The 23,263-nt window shown below is 66.2% G+C and overlaps 1 protein-coding gene across 2 annotated transcripts in view; it reads right to left on the bottom strand.

Moving 5' to 3' along the window:
• INTS1 (integrator complex subunit 1) overlaps positions 1-22,929 on the bottom strand; it is a 29,627-nt gene extending 6,698 nt beyond the window's left edge. The window contains exons 1-35 of one of the 2 annotated variants that reach the window (XM_068565415.1): positions 22,568-22,929; positions 21,700-21,990; positions 19,262-19,458; positions 19,036-19,173; positions 18,649-18,808; positions 18,387-18,492; positions 18,101-18,287; positions 17,869-18,014; positions 17,638-17,779; positions 17,205-17,381; positions 16,451-16,559; positions 15,729-15,849; positions 15,243-15,320; positions 14,483-14,640; positions 13,326-13,422; positions 10,961-11,052; positions 10,721-10,781; positions 9,470-9,667; positions 9,065-9,194; positions 8,572-8,751; positions 8,245-8,394; positions 7,657-7,836; positions 7,475-7,579; positions 6,316-6,483; positions 6,086-6,239; positions 5,061-5,222; positions 4,275-4,421; positions 3,873-3,971; positions 3,481-3,605; positions 2,842-3,096; positions 2,165-2,324; positions 1,784-1,924; positions 1,446-1,620; positions 1,233-1,356; positions 370-500 (exon numbers count right to left, since the gene is read on the bottom strand). In XM_068565415.1, the coding sequence (XP_068421516.1) occupies positions 370-500; positions 1,233-1,356; positions 1,446-1,620; positions 1,784-1,924; positions 2,165-2,324; positions 2,842-3,096; positions 3,481-3,605; positions 3,873-3,971; positions 4,275-4,421; positions 5,061-5,222; positions 6,086-6,239; positions 6,316-6,483; positions 7,475-7,579; positions 7,657-7,836; positions 8,245-8,394; positions 8,572-8,751; positions 9,065-9,194; positions 9,470-9,667; positions 10,721-10,781; positions 10,961-11,052; positions 13,326-13,422; positions 14,483-14,640; positions 15,243-15,320; positions 15,729-15,849; positions 16,451-16,559; positions 17,205-17,381; positions 17,638-17,779; positions 17,869-18,014; positions 18,101-18,287; positions 18,387-18,492; positions 18,649-18,808; positions 19,036-19,173; positions 19,262-19,458; positions 21,700-21,990; positions 22,568-22,625 (5,102 nt within the window). In that variant the 5' untranslated portion in view covers positions 22,626-22,929. The remainder of the gene's footprint in view (positions 1-369; positions 501-1,232; positions 1,357-1,445; positions 1,621-1,783; positions 1,925-2,164; positions 2,325-2,841; positions 3,097-3,480; positions 3,606-3,872; positions 3,972-4,274; positions 4,422-5,060; positions 5,223-6,085; positions 6,240-6,315; positions 6,484-7,474; positions 7,580-7,656; positions 7,837-8,244; positions 8,395-8,571; positions 8,752-9,064; positions 9,195-9,469; positions 9,668-10,720; positions 10,782-10,960; positions 11,053-13,325; positions 13,423-14,482; positions 14,641-15,242; positions 15,321-15,728; positions 15,850-16,450; positions 16,560-17,204; positions 17,382-17,637; positions 17,780-17,868; positions 18,015-18,100; positions 18,288-18,386; positions 18,493-18,648; positions 18,809-19,035; positions 19,174-19,261; positions 19,459-21,699; positions 21,991-22,567) is intronic. The other variant, XM_068565416.1, reaches the window with a different exon arrangement.
• Between the last annotated feature and the right edge of the window lie 334 nt (positions 22,930-23,263).

Raw genomic sequence — 23,263 nt, 5'->3', positions numbered from 1 at the left:
CTCACGGTGGCAAAGCTAAGGTCGGCCCCGCCCCACCCCACGCTTGCAGCCGCGCACAGGGGCCTCTGGTGCCCCCGCAGCACAGCACGGACACCAGCCATTCACACGACCGGAGGACAGTGAACCCGACTGTCTGCCTGCTGGTCACCCAGAGAAGGGACACCGGGCCAGGCAAGAGAGCCCCGGTTCCTGAGGAAGCCGGCGGGGAAGGGTGCTGGATCAGATCCCCGCAAGGCCCCCGACGCTGCCCTCTGAACGCGGCTCCCGGAGGAGTCTGGGCAGGGCGGCCGCCACATGGCACCCCAAGGCCCACACTGCCTGCGGCAGGAACAGACCTGCCGGTGGGGGACAGGGATCTGGGGGACTCACCTCTCCTCCCGGCTCTTGCCCAGCAGGACGTGGATACACTGGTGCAGCGTGGGCCAGCCGGACTGGTGCGTGAGCAGGGCTAAGAGGTAGGGTCGGAAAGACGGCACCTGCGGCCCGGGAGGGCCTTTGCCCTGGGGAGGGAGGAAACCTGGGATGGTCCCCGCCGGGCTGATAGCTCCGCCGGCTAGCGTCAGCAGATGACAGCCCACGTGTGCCGGCACAGAGCAGAGGAAAGCGTCCGTTTTGAGGCAGATCCGAGGCTCCCGCCCGGGAAGCCACCCAGCCCGGCCGGTCACTCCGCAGATTAAACACGGGTTGAGCTGAATCCACTCCTCAGAGACCAGGAGACACGCGAGCAAAACCCTGGGCGTGGGAACGCCTGGGCGGGCGGGCGGGGGGCGCAGAAGCATGACTGCCGCGGTCAGAAGCGCAGACCCGCCAGCGCGCGGCGGGATCACGGGCAGGGGTTGCCCAGCCCCTCCCCCGCGACCTGGTCAGTGTATCCTCACCTTCCCCACGGCCAGATGAGCTGGGGGACCCCGCCACCCCCGCAGAGCCCTGACGTGGGCTCCGACCCCTCAGAGGACCCCACCCCTCGTCAGGGGTTGCTGAGCTCCACTCCCCCTACCGTCTCGTGCCCTGTGGGGACCTGAGCCCACAAAGGACCAACCCACCCCCCGCCCGCCTCCGTGACCAGATCTGGCCAGTTGTGGTGACCTGCTCAGAGGAAACGTGGGACCTGTCTGGCCACTGAGACCCAGGCCTCGGATCTGCTGGAAGTGACAGAGAGGCAGCCCCCCCCTCCCCGCCCGGGGCCGCCACGTGGACTGTGGCCCAGGGTGCCGGGTCCGCGTGAGGCCCACCTTGCTCTGGGAGAACAGCAGCCGCTGCTGCAGGTCAGGGCAGCTGCTGATCACCTCGGGGTCCAGCATCTCCAGCCAGTCGACGAGGAGCCCCGAGCAGGGTCCCAGCCGCACAGCCTCCAGGCTGCAGGGCAGGTGGGGTGGGCTCAGACGCGGCCGGCCAGGGTCGCACCCCGCCCCCCCTCCCAGCCGGCCACCGCCCCGCCGGCTCACCTGCAGCCGTCAGAGTCCTGCTTCCCCAGGGCCGGGGGCTCCCCCTTCTCCTGCAGCAGCAGTGAGCTCACCACGGCCACGGGCCCCGAGGCCGGGAAGGCGGAGGCCGCGGAGAAGAGCGCAGCCAGCAGCTCCTCCAGGTGAGGCGACCTCACGGCGACCAGACCCCGGAGGACTGAGGGGGGCAGAGAGGGCACCTGTGTCACTCCAGCTCAGGGGGCCACCGGACTCCAGGACAGACAGCCCCGCCCCCGGGCCCTGTTCTGGGGGCGCCCAGGAGAGGGACCTGTGTGCGGGGTGGCGAGGCGGGGTCTTTGTGGCGCCTGGGGCCCGAGTACCTTTGCTGATAAGCTCGGGCTCCACGTCACACCCCTCCCCAGACTTGAGGGTGGCGGCGATGGCGCGGATGGTGGAGCTGACCACTTCCGGGTCCCCGCGGAACGTCAGGGCCTCCGCCAGGTGCAGGAACCCACTCCGCACTGCAGGAGAGCGCCGTGTGACCCATGGGACTCCTGCCAGGGGTGCCGGGCAGGCGACTCCCCTCGGCTCCCACACGTACACTCCCCTCTGGGGGGCCTCCCCAGTGCCCCAACCCCCAAACCGCTGGGCCCCACTCACCCCGACGCCACCCGGGACCCCTCTGGGAACAAGGCCCTGGTCCCCCTGATGCGACGGCAGAGAGCCCAGGACCCCCGCCGGCACCATTGACCCCGTCTCACCATCGCTGATCCGGCGTCGTGCCGAGTACTGGGCGGCAAACAGCTTGAGCTGGGCCTGCAGGGGCCCGGCCTCCACGGCGGGGCTGTCCAGCCACTGCAGGGTCTGCACGAGCACTTTGAGGAAGCGCGACGAGAAGCCGGTGTCCTGGGGCACGCAGCGCTGGGGACAGCGCAGCACGGCTCAGACACAGCCAGGGCCGGGCAGGGCCGTCCCGCCTGCCACAGCGGGGGCCCCTCCACCGCCCGTACCCGCAGCCCGCGAGGGGTCTGCTGCCGCCCGTCCCCATGGGGCACAGAGAGAAAACGATCAAGGAGGTAGCACGCACGTGGGCACAGACAGGGGCAGGTAAGGTGAACGTGGCAGAACTACTGAACCCAGGTGGTGGATGCGGTGAAAGCCCAACACGCTCCCGCCCTGCTCATGGGAAGTTTCTGTCACACAAGCAGGGCATCTATCCCCAGATCCGCAGCAAAAGCTGCATCTCTTCACTTAGGAGCAAGAGACGAGGCCCACAGGACAACGTCAGGACACCCAGTCAGCCGGGGCCCAAGCAGGCCTGGCCACAGAAGCCCCGAGCCTGGGGGGACGGGACAGAGGACGGAGGCCTTGGCCGCACGAGGCAGAGCCCGGGCGCGGGGACTCGGGGAGCGAGGCGCAGGGCTGTGCCAGGGCCTACCTGGTACTGGCAGAGCTGGCGCATCAGAGGGCAGGCGAGGAAGTGGTTCTGGTGCATGACCATGACCAGGGCGCCGCCGTGCGGGGAGTTCAGCAGGGTGGCGAGGGCCTGCAGGAGGCGCACCGCGACGCCCGGCACCTCGGGGCTCCCCTGGCGGACTCGCGCCAGCTCCCGGCCCAGGGCCTGCTGCAGCGCCAGGGCTACAGGGCGCGCGCTGGAGCTCTGCCACCGCGGGCTCGGGCTCAGTGGGAAGATCTGGTGAAAGGCAGCCATCAGGACCGCGCGGCTGGCAGATGGGGGCCTTCCCCGAAGAGCCCTCCTCTCACCCCACACCCCGACCCCACGGAGGCTGCCGGCAGTTGGCACTGGTGTGCCCGGTCCCCAGCAGACTCTCCAGAGGGGCATGGGGTGGGGGCCAAGGACTGGGACGAGGCCCGTGGCAACAGGCCCAGGAAAGAGCGCGTGGACCTGTGCACACACGTGCGCATACAGGTGTGTAAGCGTGAAGACGGAAACTGCGCACAGCTGCTCTGCAGCGCCTGTCACTGTGAGGAGCGGGCGAGAATACACGTGCCCAGGGAACCCCTGGCCGTGGATTCCAGGCGGGAGGAGGGACCGGGGAGGGAGGGTGTCCCGTACCTGCAGGAGCATGCCGGCCAGGTCGTCCTCGGGGCCCAGAACCTGCACCTGTGTCACGGCCCGGGTCCTGCCCTGGCCCGGTGGCTGCTCTGGGCTGCTTTTGGGTTTCGGCGCCTCCGTGCTGTCTGCAGGCAAGGAGGAGCAGGTCGGCTGAGAAGCCATCACGGCCAGCTGTGGCGGGGACCTTGCCAACCAAGGCTAGGCTCGCCCGGCAGCCCACCGCCCCGACAGGAGCTGGCTCACAGGCCCTGCAGAGGGCTCTCACCCCGGGACCCCCAGCCTCGCCAGGACTGCCGAGGCCCACGAGGAACAGGGCCCGTGAACAGAAGCCCGGACGCCGGCCAGAAGCAAACGCTTCCCGAGTGGCCGTGCGAGCCGGGATGGGTGGGTACCTCGCCGGGCGGGCAGGGAGGCTGTGAGCAGGGAGTGGAAAGTCTGGCCTCCGGACGCCCCTCGCTCGTGCTGGACCTCGACCAGGTGAGCCATGTAATCTGCGGGGGGGGGGGCAGCCACGGGTAAACACGGGCCCCCAGGGAGGAGGGAAGCCCTCCGCACAGTGCCCGCAGAGCTCCAAGCCTCCCCAGGACCTGGGAAGCTGGGTGACAGGGTCTTTCCGCAGAGAATCAGGCAACGCCCACAGCTCCCTCCACCCTCCAACCCGAGGGGTGGACGCAGCTCCACCTTCCTGCTTGCAGCCCCTGCCCTGGGGCTGTTCCACTCCACCCACAGCCTGGCTCCCCGACCACAGCCGCATGGCGGGCCCGGGGTGCTCGGCCGAGGACCCCGGCTCTCACTCTTGTCCATGATGTTCTGCTCCAGGGTCTGGGGGTCGTGGGCCACCGCCTGGTCCAGATACTGGAGAAGTTTGCTCATGCTGGACACAGGGATGCCAAAGGACTGCACGAACAGCAGCAGCTGCTGGGGCTCCAGGTCCTGCAGGGCTGAGGGCGGCTCTCACTCAGTGACCGCCGCTGGTGACCCTGGCCCGCGGGGCCTGGTGGGGCCCAGGGCCCAGAGGGCAGCTCCAAGTGTGGCTGGTGGGTCCTCAGGCCCCCCACCCTGCATCCTGAGGCTGCGGGCCAGCCCTGCGCTCCCTCCAGCTCAGAGTCAAGGCTCCCCTGAGCGTGTCCTGCTGCGCTTCCCAAGCCAACCCACCCTCCAGCCAAGCCACCCCCCAAACTGCCCGGCCTGCCACCCCCGCTGGATACCACGCTGACCACCACCGGATGCCCTTCCTCCTTGCCGCAGGCTGCCCAAGGCCACTCTGCGTCCCAGAACCAGCTCCGAGGCCCCAGCCCCTCCTCCTCCCCTCCGAATTCCTGGACCACTTGGTCTTCGTTCCTCCTCCAGCACCGCTTCTCACTGGAGGCCCTTGGCCTCCCCGCCGGACCACAAGGGCTTGTGGGCAGCTGTCAGCGCACTGACAGATCCACAAACGTCTGCTGAATAACAGACGCCCCGGAACCCACCAGAGGCCCCCGAGCCGTCCTCTCTCATCGGCAACAGCTAGAACACACGCCCAGGCCCGCAGCAGGAGGCAAGACCTGGTCCTCCCCGCCCGAGCCCCGCCCAGGCCATACCAGCGTCCACCAGGCGCGGGACCTCCGAGCGGATCATGCGCAACTTCAGCCAGTCGGGCAGCAGCAGCGCCTCTTCCGACGTGTCCACCAGGAAGGCCGTGGGCAGGGGCTTCTTCTCTGGGAACCAGATGTCCAGCAGCGCCTGGAACTCACTGTCACCAGCTTTGGGAGAGACAACAGGGCAAGCACCAGGGCCGGCTCAGTGAGGCCTTCCCAGACCTCGCCACCCTAGGAGCTCCGGCCGCACCGAAGGCTGAAGGCTGAAGGCTGAGGCCAGCACGCCCTCGGTTTATAGGTGCGAACTGGGGCTTCAGAGGATGGAGAAGAATCTACCAAGAACTGAGCGCGGCCCAGCGGCAGAGGCTTTGTGCAGTTGACTTGTGTAATCCTCACAATCGCGGCATTGCCCCGTCTCAGTCGAGGAAACGGATGTGCAGAGCTGGCCAGGCCGCCCAGGGGACGGTGTGAGGCTGGGGCCAGCACGCTCCCTGGGCTCTGTGGGCTTGGCCAAACCGGCTCCTTCCAGGGCTCAGGCTGCACAAAGACCCGGGCAGCCAGTAGGCCAGGCCGGCACAAGGCCAGCCTCCCCTGGACACAAGTAAGTGGCAGAGCAGCCCACGGCGTCAGCCACGGGGAGGGAAGGAGAGGCTGCCAGGCCGAGAGGTCTCAGGAGGCCGGATAATCAGCCGGCTCTGGACACAGCCCACGGCCAGCGAGTCGAGGGCCACACCCCAGGACTGTGGAGAGGACCTGGAGCTCACTGCTCTGGGCACCAGTGTCCCCTCAGCTGGGCAGCCCCACGTGGACACCTCCACCTCCAGAAGCCACAGTGCAAAGAGGAGCAGGCCCCGAGGTGCCCAGCAACACCCACGTGCATCTCACGACGACAGGACAGCGTGTGGGCCGAGGCGGCACGGAGTTTGGAAACCCCCAGCCCGTGGATCGGAAGGGCCGGCGGTGCCCGGGGTCCCGCCACGTGGAGGCTCTCGCGCGCGCCCCCAGGACGGGCAGGGAAGGGTACCTACCCCCACGGGAAACCCAGGCCCCACCGCCCGCGGGCTGCTCACCGCGGGGCGGGCCCAGCGTCAGGAGGATGACCATGGCGTGGACCACCAGGATGTGCATGGTGGCCGTCTCCCCGCTGGTCCAGCGCAGGAAGACCTGGTCTTGCGACTCCGACTGGAGGGGGAGGAAGGGGATGAGCGGGCCGAGGCGAGGGCCACGGGGGCCGGCCCAGGGCGCCCGCCCGCCTTACCCAGCTGTAGACCTCCTCGCCCTCCTTGCTCTTGCGCATGCGCTGCACGTAGCGGGAGAAGATGGAGAGCAGGGCGGCCAGCACGGCGTCCGACTCGGCGCTGCAGGAGCGCTTGGAGAAGAGGTGGGACATGATGGTGGAGCGCTCCACGATGAGCCGGGCCACGTCCTGGGGGAGGACGGCGTCAGAGGGCACGGGGCCCTCCTCCAGTCGTGCCTGGCCGACGGCCCCGTCCCCTCGGAAGGCCGCCCCGACGCCACGTCCGCTCTGCACGACCACCACCCCCCGACACCGGGCAGCAGGCCGATGACGGATGGAAGGGCCCCACACGCAGAGCCCCGCAGCCGCGCAGGGCTGTCAACTGCCAAGCGGGCGGGAGGGGCAGCAAGAAGTGACAGGCTCCCTGGAGAGGGCCAGCCCCGCACGGAGAGGAGAGCGAGTCATGGGGCAAGGCGCCATCTGCCCTTGAGCGACAGTAACACACGCTTCTCGAGACCCGAAGGGAAAGGCCGTCTGCAAACAGCCGGACACCACGTTTACTTGAAACCTGCAGCAGTGACGCGGGGCAGGCTGGCCCCTGGACCAGACTCAGAAGGGCGAGGCCTCCAGCCCGGACTTTTATTACTGTCCAGCCCCTTGACGAGGAGCCCAGGCTTGGACAGAATCCCCCTGCCCACCGACCTCTGTCTTCAGCCCGTTCCCTCACTCCCTCCACTCACGCATTCTACAAAGACCCAGGGCCTCCAGAACCTCTGTCACTGTCAGCTGACCCGCTAGCGGAGTAGCGAGGTCAGAAGAAAGACGGCCGGAAAAGGGCAAGACGAAGTAGAAAACGGGCACGTGCTCAGCTCCCAGGGCCTCCCCGGCAGGGGGCGGGATGCGGGCCCCAGCCCCAGCCCCGGACTCCTGGGCTGGCCTCCTGCCCCTTGGCCTCCTGGGTTGGCCAAGCCACGCCTCCCCCAGCCCAGAGCCACAGAGGCAACCAGGCCTGGATGATCACAAGGGCACTGGGGGCTCCTGCCCTCGACCCCTGCTCCGGACAGAAGGTCACCGGCAAGGCAGCTGGGCGCTCAGAGCCCACAGCCAAGGGGTGGCCCCGCTGGTACCGCATCCCGGCTAGGCTGGCCAGGGTCCCCCCGCCCCGCCCCGCCCCCCTCACCAGGGCCAGGTCGCTGTGCTGGCTCTGCTCCTCCACGGGCGTGTGCTGGGACAGGTAGACCAGGTAGGCGCTGATGGTCTGCGGGTCTGTCTCCATGTGGATGGCCTGGGGAGTGGGGGGAAGGAGGGCGTGTGAGCGCACGCCCCGCAGGGCTGCCCGCCGCCCGCCCTGCGGCCCCTCACCTGCTGCAGTGCCAGGGCGGTGGTGGTCCTGACGCTGTCGAACAGAGGCAACCTGGGCAGGTCTCGCAGCAGCCACTGGTAGCCCTGCAGCGCATCCGAATCGCCCGAGTCCTCCTCCATGGGGGGCTCCTTCTCCTCCCCGTCCCGCAGGCTGCCCTCCGAGAGCACCAGGGACAGGCCCTGCAAGCAGACATGCGCCCGGTCTCGGGGCCACCCACTCCCTCTCAAACCCGCGCGAGGGGGCCGCTTCCCGGCAGAGACGTGGTGCGGTCAGAGCTGCCACGACTGGGGCGGAAGGAGCGCTACCGGCTCCCCTGGAAAACCGTCGCCAGCACCTTGGGAAGCACGGCAGGATGGCGACTGAACTGCTCTCGGGACGTTTCCCATTACCACCCAGGGAGGGGGCCCAGACAGGGGAAAAGGGCTCTGAGCCCTGTACGGTTTATGACTGCGCCCTTTCTGTGTCCGGAAGTCAGCTAGGATAAAAGTCTGGGTGAGTAGAGATGCTCATCGTAACGAAAGAGGACAGAACCGTGCCGGGGCGAGCAGGGGAGCGCGGGGAGAGCGGGCCGAGGCCGGCCGCCGCACCTTCGTGGCCAGCACCCGGGAAGCCAGCTGGGAGGAGCCGAGGCGCCGCAGAAAGTAGTCCAGCACCTCGCACGTGGTCTGCTCGTCGGCCCTGGGGCCCAGCAGCAGGTCCTGCAGGCGGCCCAGCAGCTGCCGCTGCTTCTGCTGCCTCTGCAGGGACAGGGGGCCTCAGGGTGGGCCTCCAGGGCCGGTGGGGTAGGCTGGGCTGGGGCCGGGGCCGGGGCTGGGGGCTGGGCTGGGGCCGGGGGCAGGGCGGGGGCGGGGCTGGGGCCGGGGCGGAGCTGGGGTGGGGCGGGGCCTGGCCGGGGGCGGGGCCGGGGCGCCGACCTGCCGCTTCTTGGCCTTCTGCTCTTTGCTCTCGCCCTCCTCCTCCTCCTCCCCGGAGGCGGGCTCGTCGGCAGCGTCGTGCAGCAGGAACTCGCACAGGCACTGCACGGGCAGCACGTCCAGGGAGCCCTCGCTGGACTGCACCAGGTCGGCCAGCCAGGGCATGGACTGGGAGGAGGCCTGGGCAGGGCGGCAGCCACGCGGCTCTTTCCGGTTAATCCTGCTGCGGCCCCTCCCGACCCACCTGCCCGCCATCCAGCGGGGACTCCCGAGGCGGCCCTGTGTGCGCCCCGCCGGCAACGTGCCACGGCCGCCAGCTGTGCTGGGAGCGATGTGCACACCCAGGAGCCCGTCGCCATGTAGCCCTGTCTCTGGGTGTGCCCTCTTCTGGCCACGGTCTCATCTAACGCCACAGCCCGCTGACGCCCCTAGAAGGTTCCCCGCCCGCCCGCCTGCAGCCAGCCTCCTCCTTCCAGACCCCGGCGGGACTCACCTGCCTCTGGATGATGTTGAGGAGGAAGTCCGGGTTCCGGCTCCGACACAGCAGGTGCCCGAGGCGGAGGGACTGGTTGAGGCCTTTCACCTGCTCCAGGACGTGAGGGGGAGGCCTCCGGGGCGGCCCTCTGAAAGTTCCACAAGACCCAAGCGTGTCGAAGCCGCAAGCACAGGGCTCCCCAGGCGACAGTGGCGGGTGAGGGCGGGGCCGCCTGCCTCCCACCTGTGGGCAGCTGCCCGTCTTCCCCAAGGCCCACGGTCCCTCCCCTCCCAGCCCAGCCACGGGGGCTCTCGGCTTCACCACGGCCCGGCCGCGCGGAGAGCCAGGACAGCGGCCAGGACACGGCGCCCCCGCCCGCCCCTGCCAGCCCAGGCCCGGCCCCGAGCTCCGCGCAGCGCATACTGGGGCTCAAGGCTGGTGAGCTGGGACAGGAGCAAGCTGCTGCTCTCAGTGATGGTCTGCTTGGTGGATGCAGCGGCCAGGTGCCCCTCGAACGCCAGGATCTCCTGCTTCTCCCGCTGCGAGACCTGCAGCTCCCGGGTGACCATCTCAGTCCGGGTCTCCTCATCCGTCAGGGTACACGGCGGGTACGAGTAATTGCTGGGGACCAAGCAGGAGGAACCTGTCGCCGGGCCACCAGAGGCTGGCTGCCACCAGGCGGCGCTCAGGGTGGGGGGTCATAACTTAGGACGGCGTCCCTCGCCCGGGCCCAGCTCGAGCCGTCAGGCTGTGGAAGGGACCCGGGGAGGGAGGGCGTCAGCAACATGGTCACGGTCAGACCCCCATGAGAGAGCTGGGCAGCCCTCAGAGCCCACAGCCGGCCACCCTCTCCTCCCACACAGCCGAGTGCTGGCGCCTCCAAAATCGGCCAACGTGTGTCAGGATCCTGGACCCGAGTGGCGTCTGTCCGGGATGGCCACACGGGACCCCTGGACCCTTTCCAACAGGCCAGGTGGCCCAGGGCGTACAGGGCACCCCAGACCGACTCACGGCTTCAAAGACACACGCGGCTTTCTGGGGGCACGAGCAGCTGCACTCCTGTCACGTGTCCTGAATCTAACCTAGCTTCCCGTGACACCACAGGATGGCCCTGCCGCGTGCGGCCTCGGGCCGCACCCAGACCCCGCGCGCCCGGTTCCCACACGCCACGGCCTCAGGCTCCACTCCACCTCAGCCAGTGTCCCGCAGCGACCCTCGCTGCCCCCGAGTGCGCCGGCAGGCCGCGCCCACCCCCGCCGCAGGAGCACAGCACACACACGCCACCCGCCCAGGCGCCCACGCCGCTTCCTCAGCTCATGGCTCGCAGCGAGCACAGTCACAGCGGCCCTGGCATCTGGCGCCCACCGCGTCCCGAGGCAGTTCCCTGCTGCTGACCCCGGCAGTGCTCACACCGCACCTGGCCCCGTCCCCATCCCGCCGCACCCTCTGGCTCCCCTCCGCTCTACGCAATGTCACAGCGTCACCAGCCTGACCGTCCCCACGCCCACGGCAACACGAGTGCTGCCCAGGAGGGCCCAGGGCGCCGCCTGATGCCACTGCCCCCAGCCCAGCGAGGGGGCAGCCCCGCAGAGCAGGGAGACCGCAGAGCAGCGGGAGCCCCAGCGCGGCACCGGTGGGCCCGCCCTCCCGCTCCCAGAGCGGCAAGCCACTTACTTGGTCATCACCATCTCCATGAGCATCTTCAGCGTGGGGTACTCCTCCCAGGCGGCCAGGCCTAGGGAGCAAGGCGACAGCAGGTGGTAGCTGGGACTCCCGACGGAAGACCCACCCCCTCCCCAGCCCATCCTCCAGTCCCCAGCCAGGCTCTGCTCCAGGCCCTGACAGGCAGGAAGCCCAGAAGGGGGAAAGGTCAACATCGGCCCAGGGGACCACGGCTGGCCAGAGGGGGCTCACCGATGTTCTCTGGGTTGAACGCGGCGACGACCAGCAGGAGGGGCCACGCCTTCCAGTAGAGGGTGGAGATGGCGAGGTTCGGAGGCTGGTACCTGGGACGCAAGGTGCCGATGGCTCAGCCTCGGGCCACGAGGTCCCGACGGGAACGGGTCCAGGCCAGGGCGGCAACCGCCTCACAGACCCGAACGTCAGTACTGGAGCCTCAGTCACTCCTCTCTGGGACTTGCGCCCCCAGGATGTGCATGGCTGTACCCAGCACACTGCTCGGGCCCACACCCCAGCCCCGGGCTCCGGGACACGTGCCCTACTTCCCTCAGCCTTGGCCTCCCACCCTATAGCACGGGAACATGGGAAAGGTAATAAACACTCGATAATGCTAACTACTGTTGTTATTCTTTGCATCAGAAAACCAGAAAACACCCCAGTATCCATCGACGTGTAACCATAATAACTTTCAAAAGTCACACATCATGCTATCGTGATTACAGTCCTTTCAGATGACGCAACAGAAAGCAGCTAAGAAGCCGTTAGGAAAAATAAAATAAATCTGATATGATGACTTGGCAACACTCCCCAAACTCATCTATAGCTTGGATGCAATCCCACCACAATCCCAGTTGGCTTTTTTGTGGAAATCGACCAGAGGACCCTAAAATTCACATGGAAATGCGAGGACCCAGAAAAGCCAAAATAATGTTGAAAAAGAATAAAATTGGAGGACTCACACTTCCCAATTTCAAAACCCAGCACAAAGTCACAGTAATGAAGACAGAAGTGTGGGCGTGAGGACAGGCATATAGGTCAGTGGAACAGAACTGAGAATCCAGAAATAAACCCATATGTTTAAGGTCAACTGATTACCCACGAAGGACCATGATGCATCAGCATGAAACAGAATGAAGTCAGAGCCGCACCTCACACCGTATACAAAAATAAATTCAAAATGGATAACAAACCTAAACATTAAGGCTAAAACTATATAAAACTCTTAGAAGAAAACACAGGAATAGATCTTTGACACCTCAGATGAGGCAATGGTTTCTTACGCGTGACACGAAGACCCAAGAAACAAAGAAAAATAAACTGGACCTTATCAAGATTAAAAGCTTCTGTGTCTCAAACGGCACTAAGAAGGGATATATCTACAAATTATAGGTATGTTAAGGGTCTCACTCCAGAACCTATAAAGAGCTCTCACAATTCAACAACAAATATTCAAACAATCCGGTTTAAAACTGGGCAAAGGACTCAGATAGACATTTCTCCAAAGAAGGTGTTCAAATGGCCCACAAGCATGTGAAAAGCTGCTCAGTGTCACTAGCGATTACAGAAATGGAAATCAAAGCCAAAATGAGGGACTTCCCTGGCGGTCCAGTGGTTAGGGCTCTGCACTTCCACTGCAGGCGGCACAGGTCTGATCCCTGGTCAGGGAACCAAGATCCCACATGCTGCAGCCAAAAAAAAAAAAAAAGCCAAAATGAGATGCCACTTCACACCCCCTAAGACGACTAAAATAAAAAGATGGACCATCAGTCTCGGCAAAGATGTGGAGAAACAGGAACCCTCGGACCCTCTGCTGGCAAAGTGAAACGGCGCAGCCGCTGCGGGAAAGTCTGGTGGTTCCACAAAAGGTTAAACACGTGACCCAGCAATTCTACTCCTGGGTATCCTCGCGAGAACTGAAAACATACATCCTCACAAAAACGTATCCGTGGAGTTCCCAGCAGCACGGTTAACAACAGCGGAAACCACCTAAGTGTGCGTCAACCAGCAAACAGATCCACAAAACGCAGTGCCTGCACTTGGCCACGGAGAGGGACAGAGTACAGGTGCAAACTAAAACTCGGAGGGACCCTGAACACGTGACGCTCAGTGGAAGGAGCCCGCCCCACAGGACCACGCGCTTTATGATTCTGTTTACATGAAGTGTCCAAAAATGTCCAATCCACAGGGACAGAGCTGATTCGTGGGGTCTAAGGGCTGTGTGTTTGGGGGAGGGGGGATGGGGGGCAACAGCTAGCGGGGAACAGGTTCCCTAAGGGGACATGGCAATGGCTGCATAACCCCACGAATGTACTAAAAGCACCAAATCACAAACTTTAAATGAGTGAAGCATACGAGAAACGAGAACTGTATCTCAGTCAAGTGGCTTAAGGAAACAGAGCGCGAGCTCACTGTCGTCCAGAAAACACCGTGAATGTGTTCACACACACGGGAAGCAAGCATCTAAGTGACAAAGACCAAAAAGGAGAGAACAAGGGAGCAGGTCACAGAGAGCCAGGCGACGGCAGTCAAGCAGGCCCTGGGTCGTTCGCCGCACGGCCCAGCCTCACGGGTGTCTGTGGATGGGCCCCTGGCGCCTCACCCGGGCGGGAGCTGGATGTTCTCCGGGTGATGGTAGGTGCACAGGTTCAGAACAGCGTCGATCAGCTGGATCCTCTCCACCTTCAGCACTTCCATGTCTGAAACCCAGAAACCACACACGGCTCACTCGGTGGATGTCCAGGCCCCGACTCAGGCTGTGGACATCAGAGAGCGAGGAGACGGGGCGGGGGGCGGCTGGGGACGACACGGGCACAGGGCAGGATGCAATGACACGCAGCCAGCGTGAGCTGGCCTGGGGAGCCGGGGCACGTCTCCACCACGTGGCACCTGAGCTGGCCGGGGAGCAGGCAGGACCAGACCGTGGGCAGCACAGCGCAGCTGGGCTCAGGGCAGGGCCGAGACGTGACCACACCCGTGTCTGGAGCAGAAGCGCCAGGGCAGAGCCCCCGGGGAGGCAGCAAGCCCCACCACACCGAGGGGTCGGCTCCAGGCCCATCGGCAACGGGACATACGCACGCTCTAGGACGGGGACCGCTCTGCGTAAGGCCACCGCGGTGGCCCGTTAAAGAGGCGAGAGACACACACTCCTGCCAAAGTTCAACCACGTGGAGAATGGGCACGAGTCCAGGGTGAGCTCGAGAATCAGCCTAAGGACTAGGTTGCCGTCCGAGACACACGCACGGCCTGATGCCCGATGCCCGTGAGGTCAGCAGCGGGGAGGGAGGAGCCCAGCGGCGGGAGGCCGTCGCCCACAGCGGGCAGGACAAAGCGCGAGGCCCTCACCGTCGGCCTGCACGGCTGCAGCCCGCTTCACCAGGCCACAGCGGGCAGGACAAAGCGCCAGGCCCTCACCGTCGGCCTGCACGGCTGCAGCCCGCTTCACCAGGCCACAGCGGGCAGGACAAAGCGCCAGGCCCTCACCGTCGGCCTGCACGGCTGCAGCCCGCTTCACCAGGCCACAGCGGGCAGGACAAAGCGCCAGGCCCTCACCGTCGGCCTGCACGGCTGCGGCCCGCTTCACCAGGCCACAGCGGGCAGGACAAAGCGCGAGGCCCTCACCGTCGGCCTGCACGGCTGCGGCCCGCTTCACCAGGCCACAGCGGGCAGGACAAAGCGCCAGGCCCTCACCGTCGGCCTGCACGGCTGCAGCCCGCTTCACCAGGCCACAGCGGGCAGGACAAAGCGCGAGGCCCTCACCGTCGGCCTGCACGGCTGCGGCCCGCTTCACCAGGTGGTCGGCCAGCTCCATGGCGTCGGCGGGGCCCAGCGGAAGCTCCCGCGACAGCCCGATGACCAGGATGCGCATCAGCGTGTCCTCCAGGATGGGCACCTCCGAGCAGAGGCGGAGGAAGAAGCTGCGGGCGCGGCAGGGAGAGGCCGGGCTGGCGGGAGCCCATGGCGGGCGACGAGGGGGCAGCCGCCCACCCTCCCCGTGGCCACTTGTGCCCGATGCCCCGTGGACCATGCCCCGCCGTCCCGAGGAGGAACGTGAGGGGAGCCCAGCCTCGTCCCGCAGCCCCCGGACTGTGACACGAGACGGGTGTGGAGCACAGGCAGGTGTGAGACGAGCACGCTGACCGGGCCCACAGTGGGGACGGACGGGAGCGACCACTCAGAAGCACAGGGCAGGGTGTCCCCAGGCTCAGGGGACAGAGCACGACACTGGCTGAGGGAGGAAAAACGTGTGTGCAGCTGCTCGGAAGCGAGGAGGGGCAGGGAGCTGGAAACATCCCGGGGGTGCTGAACTGGGGGGTCCCGGGGCACAGGCACCGGCTGAGTCCCCGGGAGGGTGCAGGTGACTTTGCAGAGACACCGCGCCCTTGGGAAATGCGGCACAGGGTGTGCGGGGCGGGACAGGGACGGTGACCCTGACCAAGACCAGACAGAGCCTCTGGGCTGTCTTCAGTGAGCCTGGCCTGGGCAGCCCTCGCGGCCCAGGGCCGGAAGGCACGCTCACTTGCGGTCACTCTCGGGTGGCCAGTTGTCCCATTTGTAGTAGGTCTCCGGCTGCTCCGTGAAGAGCACCTTGTGAAGGCTGCAAGGTGGAGAGAGCCGTCAGGGTTGGAGTAGACGGGCCCCCTGCCAACCCCGTCAGCCCCCACTGGCTGCGAAGCCGCACGTGCAGAGGGACCGCCCGATTCCTGAGCTCGGCAACCCCACGGCACTTCTGGAGGGCCTCCAGCCACCCCCAACAAGGCCTGGGGGGCTGGCAGGTGACAGAGCCCCCCAGCAGGGGGCTCCCAACCCCGGTCAGACGGGACCCCACCTCCCCTGTAAGAGAAGGCTCTGCCCGAGGCCCTGACGCCACACGAGGGCCGGCCCCGCTGGTTCCTGAGAGGCTGGGGCCAGCCGGCGGCCTGTCACCTCTGTGGTGAGCGCCGTCACTGGCCGCCAGGCAGGCCAGGCAGCGGCCGCGCCCCGAGCAGGAGAGCGCGGGCCGTACCAGTGCGCGTAGTCCCTGGGGGCGAGCTTGCTGACGGACGGGACGACGGTGTGCAGCCACCAGACGGCGTCGCGCTGGATTGCGGCCATCTGGTTCTGGAAGGAGCGCAGCGCCTCCAGGTCTGCGGGGGACGAGAGAGTTACAGAGCCCACACGGCAGCCAGAGGGTCCAGCTCGAGGCCAGGCGCAGGAAGGAGGCCTGGGCGGCACGAGCCTCCTGCAGTGTCTGCAGGTTAGAATGGCAGACCTGAGGTGGAGCGGGGAACTCGGCTAGCATAAGGTTCAGCGAACACCTGACCATCCTCACAGGCCCAGGGCAGCTCGGGGAACTGAAACCCTCAGGTTCCAAGTGTCCTTCCAGCCAATCGCTTAAGGGGCCTATACAGCCAGGCCTGCCCAGGATCAGCCAGGAACCAAAGCCGGCTGACACAAACACCACCGCCCTGCTTCCCCACCTACCCTTGGCCCAAGGGCCACGAGCCTGAAACGCCTTCACAACGGCACCAGGATCCACATGAGCAAACCGTCCAAGCAGAGAACGGGCCTGGACCAGGAGCTGGTGTTCTCAGCCCAGACGGGAGGAACAGGAACCAGCAGCTTCCGGAAGCTCCCTCGGTCTCTAGGAGCTGTGCCGTGGGAGCGCCCCTTCCCACCCCCTGCCTGGGCCTCGGGGACGGCCTACAGCCACGGAAGCACCCACCACTGCCAGGCCCGGAGCCTTACTCTTTTTCTCTCCTTTGTCCCAGGCGACGCCGGCCTCCTTCACCTGGGCCGTGATGCCCAGCATCATGGACACGGCCAGCACGTCTGTGATGTGCACCACAAAGCGCTCCTGCAAGCACAGCCCAGCTCAGCGGGCTCTGCACCCCTTGCCCAGGCCCTGGGCACACGAGCCGCCGGGACAGGAGGACGCCGGACGGAAGGAGGCCTTGGGACCAAGAAGCGGCTGGCAGCAGGGCCAGGCCGGGCCACAGCGAGGCGGCTCAGCCAACAGGGCTGGACTAAGCCCTCCCGAGAAGAGGGCCGCCCCGTGGGCTGTCTGCCGACCTGCCCGCGCGGCACTCAAGATCCTCCACCCCCGGCCCCAAGTCCTGCTCTCCAGCGGCACCTCCCACTGCCCCCAAACACCCCAAAATCTATGGCCCTCTGTGCACCGTCTGCGTCGCCCTGCCTGGTCACGCCGTCCCCTGGCCTCCCCAGCCCTGCCGGCTACAGCTCTTCCCACCTCCACACCCAGCCCCGAGGTCACTGGCTCCCCTGGGGGTACCCGGCCAGCCCCTCCTTGGACCTTGCAGGATGGAGCCTCCGCTGCCTCCGGGATGGGCCACCGTGCACGCAGGGCACCCATCACAGCCCGGTGCACTCCGAACGGCACCGGGGAAACCGCTGGGCGAGACCCAAGCAGTAGGCAGCCTGCACGGGCTTGGGGCATGGGGGGCATGAGGGGCATGGGGGGCAGGGGAGGGGGGCTGCCCACCTTGAACTCCATGTCCAGGTACTGGGGCTCCTTGCGCTCCTGCATGAGCCCAAGGCAGAAGGCCTGGAAGTTGATCTCGTGCTTGGTCTGCTTGATGATTTCGCGCAGCAGGGCCCGTGAGGCCCGCAGGTAGTCGTCCTTGTTGGTCAGCAGGTCCTGGAACACCATGGCCAGGAACTGGGGGAGAGAGAGTGCCAGCAGCTGCCGGGGCCGCCCGCCAGCTTCTGTCCTCACCAGGCTGCAGGAGGTCTTCCCAGAGCCCCCAGACGAGGCCCCTGCCAGCTCCTGCTGCACGCCCAGGCCCGGCCCCTCGCCCCCCCACCCCCGAGCCTCTCACACACGGCCTGGCACCACGCCGGCCGCCGCTGTGCCCTCGTCTCCAGCCCGGGCGCGGGGCGGGGGTCACAGGTGTGAGGCCACGCCGGGCTCCCACCTTGGGTGCCAGCGCGGGGCTGTGCTGCAGCACGGCGTAGAGGGTCTGCATGTTGTTGGGGTTCCGCGCGTTGGAGAGCTCGTTGAAGATCACGAACTTGATGGTGGTGCCCAGGTTGTCCTTGTGCGCGTTCAGCAGCTCCCTGGACGCGGGCCAAGCAGGCGGCGCTGGAGTGGCTGGGCCGCCCCCGCCTGCCGCCCACCCCCGCCCGCTCCTCCCCGCCGGGCGCACCTGATGCAGAGCATGTAGTGGTTGAGCAGGACCTTGGGCTTGAGGCGGATCTTGATCAGGTGGGAGATGACGTCCATGTCCTCGGGGCCGTGCGTGCCGCAGTTCATGCACACGGACATGAGCAGGTCCTGGGCCGGCCGGGTCAGCTGCGGGGCGGCCGGGGCGGGGGCAGCGCCGTCAGCCCCGCCGCCTCGCCCGCCAAGGGGCACCCCACGCGCACGGCATCCCTCACCTTGGGGTTCTGCAGCCACATCTCCAGCTTCTGCACCGCCATCAGCCGCACCTCCTTGTAGCCGCAGGCGGAGGTGAGGAGCCGCAGCAGGTTCCGCGAGACGCTGTCGATGGGCTGCCGCCGGTTGAGCTGGTCGCGCAGCACGTCCAGGACGTACTCCTCCACGCTCTCCGCCAGCTCCTCGTACCTAGGCCAGAGGGGGGAGGCAGGCGGGCGGGAAGGCGGGCGGGCGGGGAGGCGGGCGGGCTCTCGCGGGGCCGGGCCGGGGGCCGCGCGGCGCACCTACCTGGGCATGAGCTGGCCCTCCTGCTCGGGGCTGAGCTTCTCCTCCGCAATCAGCAGCTCCGTCTGGCTGTCCTCCTCCTCGGTGAGGGAGGGGTGAGGGCTGCTCCCTGCACACGAGTGCCTCGTGGATACGCGCGCCCAGCCGGCCCTCGGGCACCCACGCCCCCGGCGGTACCTGGCTCCGTGGAGGGAGACGGCCCGCCCCGGCCCCCGCCCCCCCCCCACCGCGGGGAAGCCCCGCCCGGCCGCCCAGCATCTCTCACCGGCACTGAGCTCCCCTCCGCTGCGCCCCGCCTCCCCCTGCAGGAGCGCGCTCTTGGGGGGCATCTTGGTGTTGAAGGCCGTCTGGACGTTGTCCACGAAGGTCCTGCAGTGCGGGCTGTCCACCCAGATCCGCTCCCCCAGGGAGTCTTCAATGTACACCTGCGAGCACAAGGCCTCTGCCACGTCCAGCGGCGCCGCGGGAGGAGCGAGCCGGGTGCCTCCCCAGGGCCCCAGCGGACAGGAGCGGGGCCGCCAGACACAGCCCTCCGGAAAGAACGCATTCAGTTGCCCCTGTTTCGCCCTGGGGGTCCAGCGGCGCACCCCACCTCCCACGGCCCTCTGCCCCCTTCACCAAAACAGCGATCTCCCGGGAGAGGCCCACTCACCTTGACAAAGATCTCGGGCCAGTTCTCATCCTCCTCATACGCGGCCATGAGGAGGTTGCAGGCCAGCACGGACACCAGGCTGTTCCCCTTGGCCTTGAAGTTGATGGAGGCGTCCCGCCGCAGGAGACTGCACAGAGCCTGCAAGAGACGGCGTGGTGGTCGGGGAGGCCCGTCTCGCCTCCACCTGCCCCTTCCCAAGACGGAGGAGGGGACGCCCGGCCCTCACCTCGATGACCCCCTCCGTGGCGAAGATGTTGGGCTTGATCTTGGCCAGGTACATGAGGCTCAGGTACAGGGTGCTGTCCGGCTTGGCCCGTGTGACCTTCAGCTGCTTCACGGCCCCGCACAGCACTCCCTCCAGCCTGTCGTCATTGCCCTCCAGCTCGGCTGCCTCGATCTCATCCAGCAGCACCGCGGGCGGGACTGGCCGGGGAGACGGGGCCCTGTCAGGCGGGCAGCTCCGAGCAGAGGCTGCCTCGCGGGGACCCCAGGCCACGGGCTGACTGGGCCAACCACCAGAGACCGGCCAGCGAGGGTCTCAGGGCTGAGCCGGTCTCCCGGGAGGACGCCGCCGGGCAGATGCTGCCCTGACCCTCGGGAACGACCAAGACCACGAAGGGTCGGCGTTAGCCAGGTGCCACCAGAGCCCTCTCGCCACACCACACGGCTACCCCAGGGTGATCTGTTCTTGAAACACCTATTTTCCTACAAGTTGGACATTTTTTCTAAGCTTTTCAGTTAGCCGGCACAACGTACCCGCAGCCTTCCTTCTCTTCTGTCATGGCCGCTTCTTTGCCGTCCCTCCCGGGTCTGTCCCGCAGAGGCTTTTCTGCTCCGTCTTTGCAGGGAACCCACCGGGGGCTTCGCCCCTCTCCCTGCACAGCTGCCCGCTGCTCTGCTCTGCTCTCCACTTCCTTGTGCGTCCTCTGTCCCCCACCTTCCTTCTCGACGGGAACCGCAGCTCCGGCACAACCCCCCGCCCCCCCACCCGCACTTGAGTCCCCGCTCCTCTGAGGGTCCCTCTCGGCCGGGCTTCGGCTCCATCCCATGTTTGCTTCGTGCTGCGTTTGTGATTGTTCCATTTTACCTATTCTCTCACTTCCATTACGATATTTTCTCTGACCCAAGGCTTTTTTTAGGATTGTGTTTTTAGATACCCAAACGACGGAAGGAGGCATTGTTACTGATTTCTAACTTAACTGCACTGAAAACAGAGGATTCAACAGTAGCCCCTGAGTGCCGTCTACGTGCCGGGGAAAATGACAAATAGGCAGGAAGGATGGACCAGAGCTACGGAAGGTCCTGGCCGTGGAGATGTTCCAAGCACCAGACGCTATAAGTAGCTCAAGTCAGCCTTTTCTCCGTTTTGTTGAAGGTGTTTGTAAAATACGTTATTATTCTGGACGTGCTTTTCATAATCATATTCCATCCAACCTTCAAAGCCACCCTTTCTGGCAGTCACGCAATGGTAAAACAACACCGAAGCACAGCCATCAGCGCAGAGGACCGTGGCCTGAGTCAGGACTCGGCCCCGCAAGCGCTTCCACTCCTGACCGGCACCAGCCGCCAGCGGAGGGCCCTGAACCGAGGGTCTGACTCGGCTCCCAAAGCACTGCTCCAGCCCCGTCCTCCGCCTCGGCTCTGGCCACCGCATGCCCTGTTCCCCAAGCACAGGTCCCCACTCCAGGACGCAGGCCTCCACTCAGTGGTTTCTCCTCCAACAGCCTGCACTGCCTGTTAAGATTCCATCCAGCCTTTCAGGCTCAGTTTCACGCTGCGGTTCCCTGATGGGCCTTCCCTCGCCCGAGGCTGTCCCGTGAGCACCTGTACGCACAACACCTGGGACCGGTGTGATGTTTAACAGACCTGATCTACAGGGCATCGTGGGGCCACCAGAAATAATCCACGGAAAGATGGTACAGAGAAGTAAGGGAACGTGAGGTGCACACAAAATTAAAAGCTTTCGTGTAAACAGCGGGCTTGTGGATCAGCTTTAACCTGTCTTTAACGCTGCCGTGTTACCTTTCCAAGCCCTTCGCTGTCAGGAGCCGGGAGAAAGGAGGAGGCAGCACAAAGCCTCCTCGTCCCGGGGGGAGAGGGGTCCTCACGAGACGCACAGCCCCCGAGAACAGCACCTGTCTGTGCGCTGCCCTGTACCCGCCATGCTCGGAGCAGAGCCTGTCACAGTGGAGCGAGCCCGTTCCCAGAGGGCAGGCGCTGGTGGCCCCCAGGAGCGCATCAGCCTCACACCAGCTCCACCCCTGGAGCTGGGACAACGGAAATCCGTACAAGGCTTCCCAACCCAGGAGGCCCTGGCGCACGCTCCGCCTGCCTCACAGAGAAGGCCACTGACGTGCGCGCTGCCAACGCTGCTCCCGCTACGTGGCAGCAGCCCGTTCGGGCCCCAGACCCACCTGTGCCACCTTGCCCTGAGTGGCACAAGCACTTCCCATCGCTGTCACAGAGTCTGAAGCACAAGCGGGGCGAAGGCACCCTTATGAGAGGTGCTTTGAAAAACAAACTCACAGAGGACTCCTGCCCTCCATTCTCCAAAGAACCTACGCTCCACCTACAGTGCTAAGCCGCAAGTGGCCGTTCCGAACCCCTGGTGCACAGACAAGGCGTGGGCTACATTCTCTGGGGGACGTCAGGGGCTGACCTTACCTTCAATCGGGACCACAGACGGTTCCTTAATCGAGGGAGAGATGGCACGTTTCTCTGCCACTGCGGCCTCAGCCAGGCGTCCCAGGGCACTCAGAGGGGGTGTGGAGGAGAGTTTCGGGCGCTTGGTGAGCCCGGTCAGGGCCGAGGCACCTGCCAGAGCAGCCGCAGCGTCCCGCTTGCGCTCCGAGGGCAGGCTGGAAGGGGCAGGCTTCAGCAGGGTGGATGCCGTTTTCGATTCAGTGGTCTGACCCTTCGAGCCCAGAGCAATGAAGTCTCCTGGAGGAGGGTGCCCTGCAGAGAAGAGACGTGGAGAAACGGGCACCTTCACACAGCAGCCGAGGTGGAAAGGGTGTCCGAGACCAACTCCAACCTCCTGCGATTTCCGAGGGGATTAAACAAGGGCTGGGGGAGGCAAGAAACCAGTCACCCAGCAAGTCCACGGCAGAGTTGGGACCGTACGACGGGAGCAACAACGGCCACACGGAGCCTACTACCGACCAGGCCACCTCTAGTTGACAAGTGTCAGTCCCCTTAATCCTCAACGAGGTTCTGGAACAGGCAGCATTACTCTCACTTTACAGGTGAGGACAACCAGGCACAGAGAGGTTAAGTAACGTGCCCAAGGCCACACAGCTTGGAGCGGCAAAGCGCGGGGCGGAGGCCAGTCTGGCTCCAGCCTGCTTTTAGCCACTGTGTTTGTGCTGCCCCCGCCTCCCGGCTCGCGACTCCCAGAGCCGCCGGGACCAAGGGCTGCTCTTCGAGACCCCATTCCTGGAAACCGCGTTCGGCTCGGAGTAGCGAAGCCGCGACCCGACAGAGGAGCCGGGCCGGAAGCCCCGAAGCCGCGCCGCCGGGAGAGGCCGCGCACCCGAAGGCTTGGCCGCAGCGCTGGGCCTGCGGACGGTGGTGGGCTTGGCCCGGTTCATTCTGTCCCCGTCCCTTCGCCGCTCCTCGCTGCCGACGCCTCACTTGGGAGCAGACCAGCGCAAGTCAGTCGTCCGCCGCTCGCCCATTCATTCGGATCCACCGTCCGGGGTTGGGGTTCGGGGCGAACGGCCAGCCCCGCCGCGCGCAGCCACTCCCGAAGGGGCCGCGCGACTCCGCCTCCCCGCCTCGGACCCCGGGAGGGTCTGTCTCGCCGGCAGCCGCTGCCCAATCACTTCTAGCGAGATCACCTCTGGCCCATCGCCCCGGCGCCCCGCCACCGCCACGGCCGCCCCGGAACCGGAAGCCGCCCTCGGAGCCCGACTTCCGGAACACCCGGCGGCAAAACAGCGCGGCAGGGGCGGAAAGGCGAGGAGGCGAGAGGGTCCGCGGGGCCTGCAGCGCTCTCTGGCGGCAGGAGGCCGGCGGGGCTCGCAGCCGCTGATCTCTACCTGGCGAGGCGGACGCTGTCACCCGCTCCTGCAGGTGAGGCTGACCTTAGAAAGTGACGTGCCCAAGGACAGCCAGCCAGGAGGGGTGGCCTCCGATGCTAACCCATACGTGCTGGAACTTCAGAGTCTTCTCCCATTTGTGGGTCAAAGGGCAGGTTCTGGGTCCCCCGGTGGGGTCCAGGAGGGAG

This window comes from Eschrichtius robustus, chromosome 16 (assembly GCF_028021215.1).
Source record: "Eschrichtius robustus isolate mEscRob2 chromosome 16, mEscRob2.pri, whole genome shotgun sequence".
Lineage (NCBI taxonomy): Eukaryota > Metazoa > Chordata > Mammalia > Artiodactyla > Eschrichtiidae > Eschrichtius > Eschrichtius robustus.
Note: the sequence above shows the minus strand (reverse complement) of the source record. Positions and strands in the feature narration are given on the sequence as shown.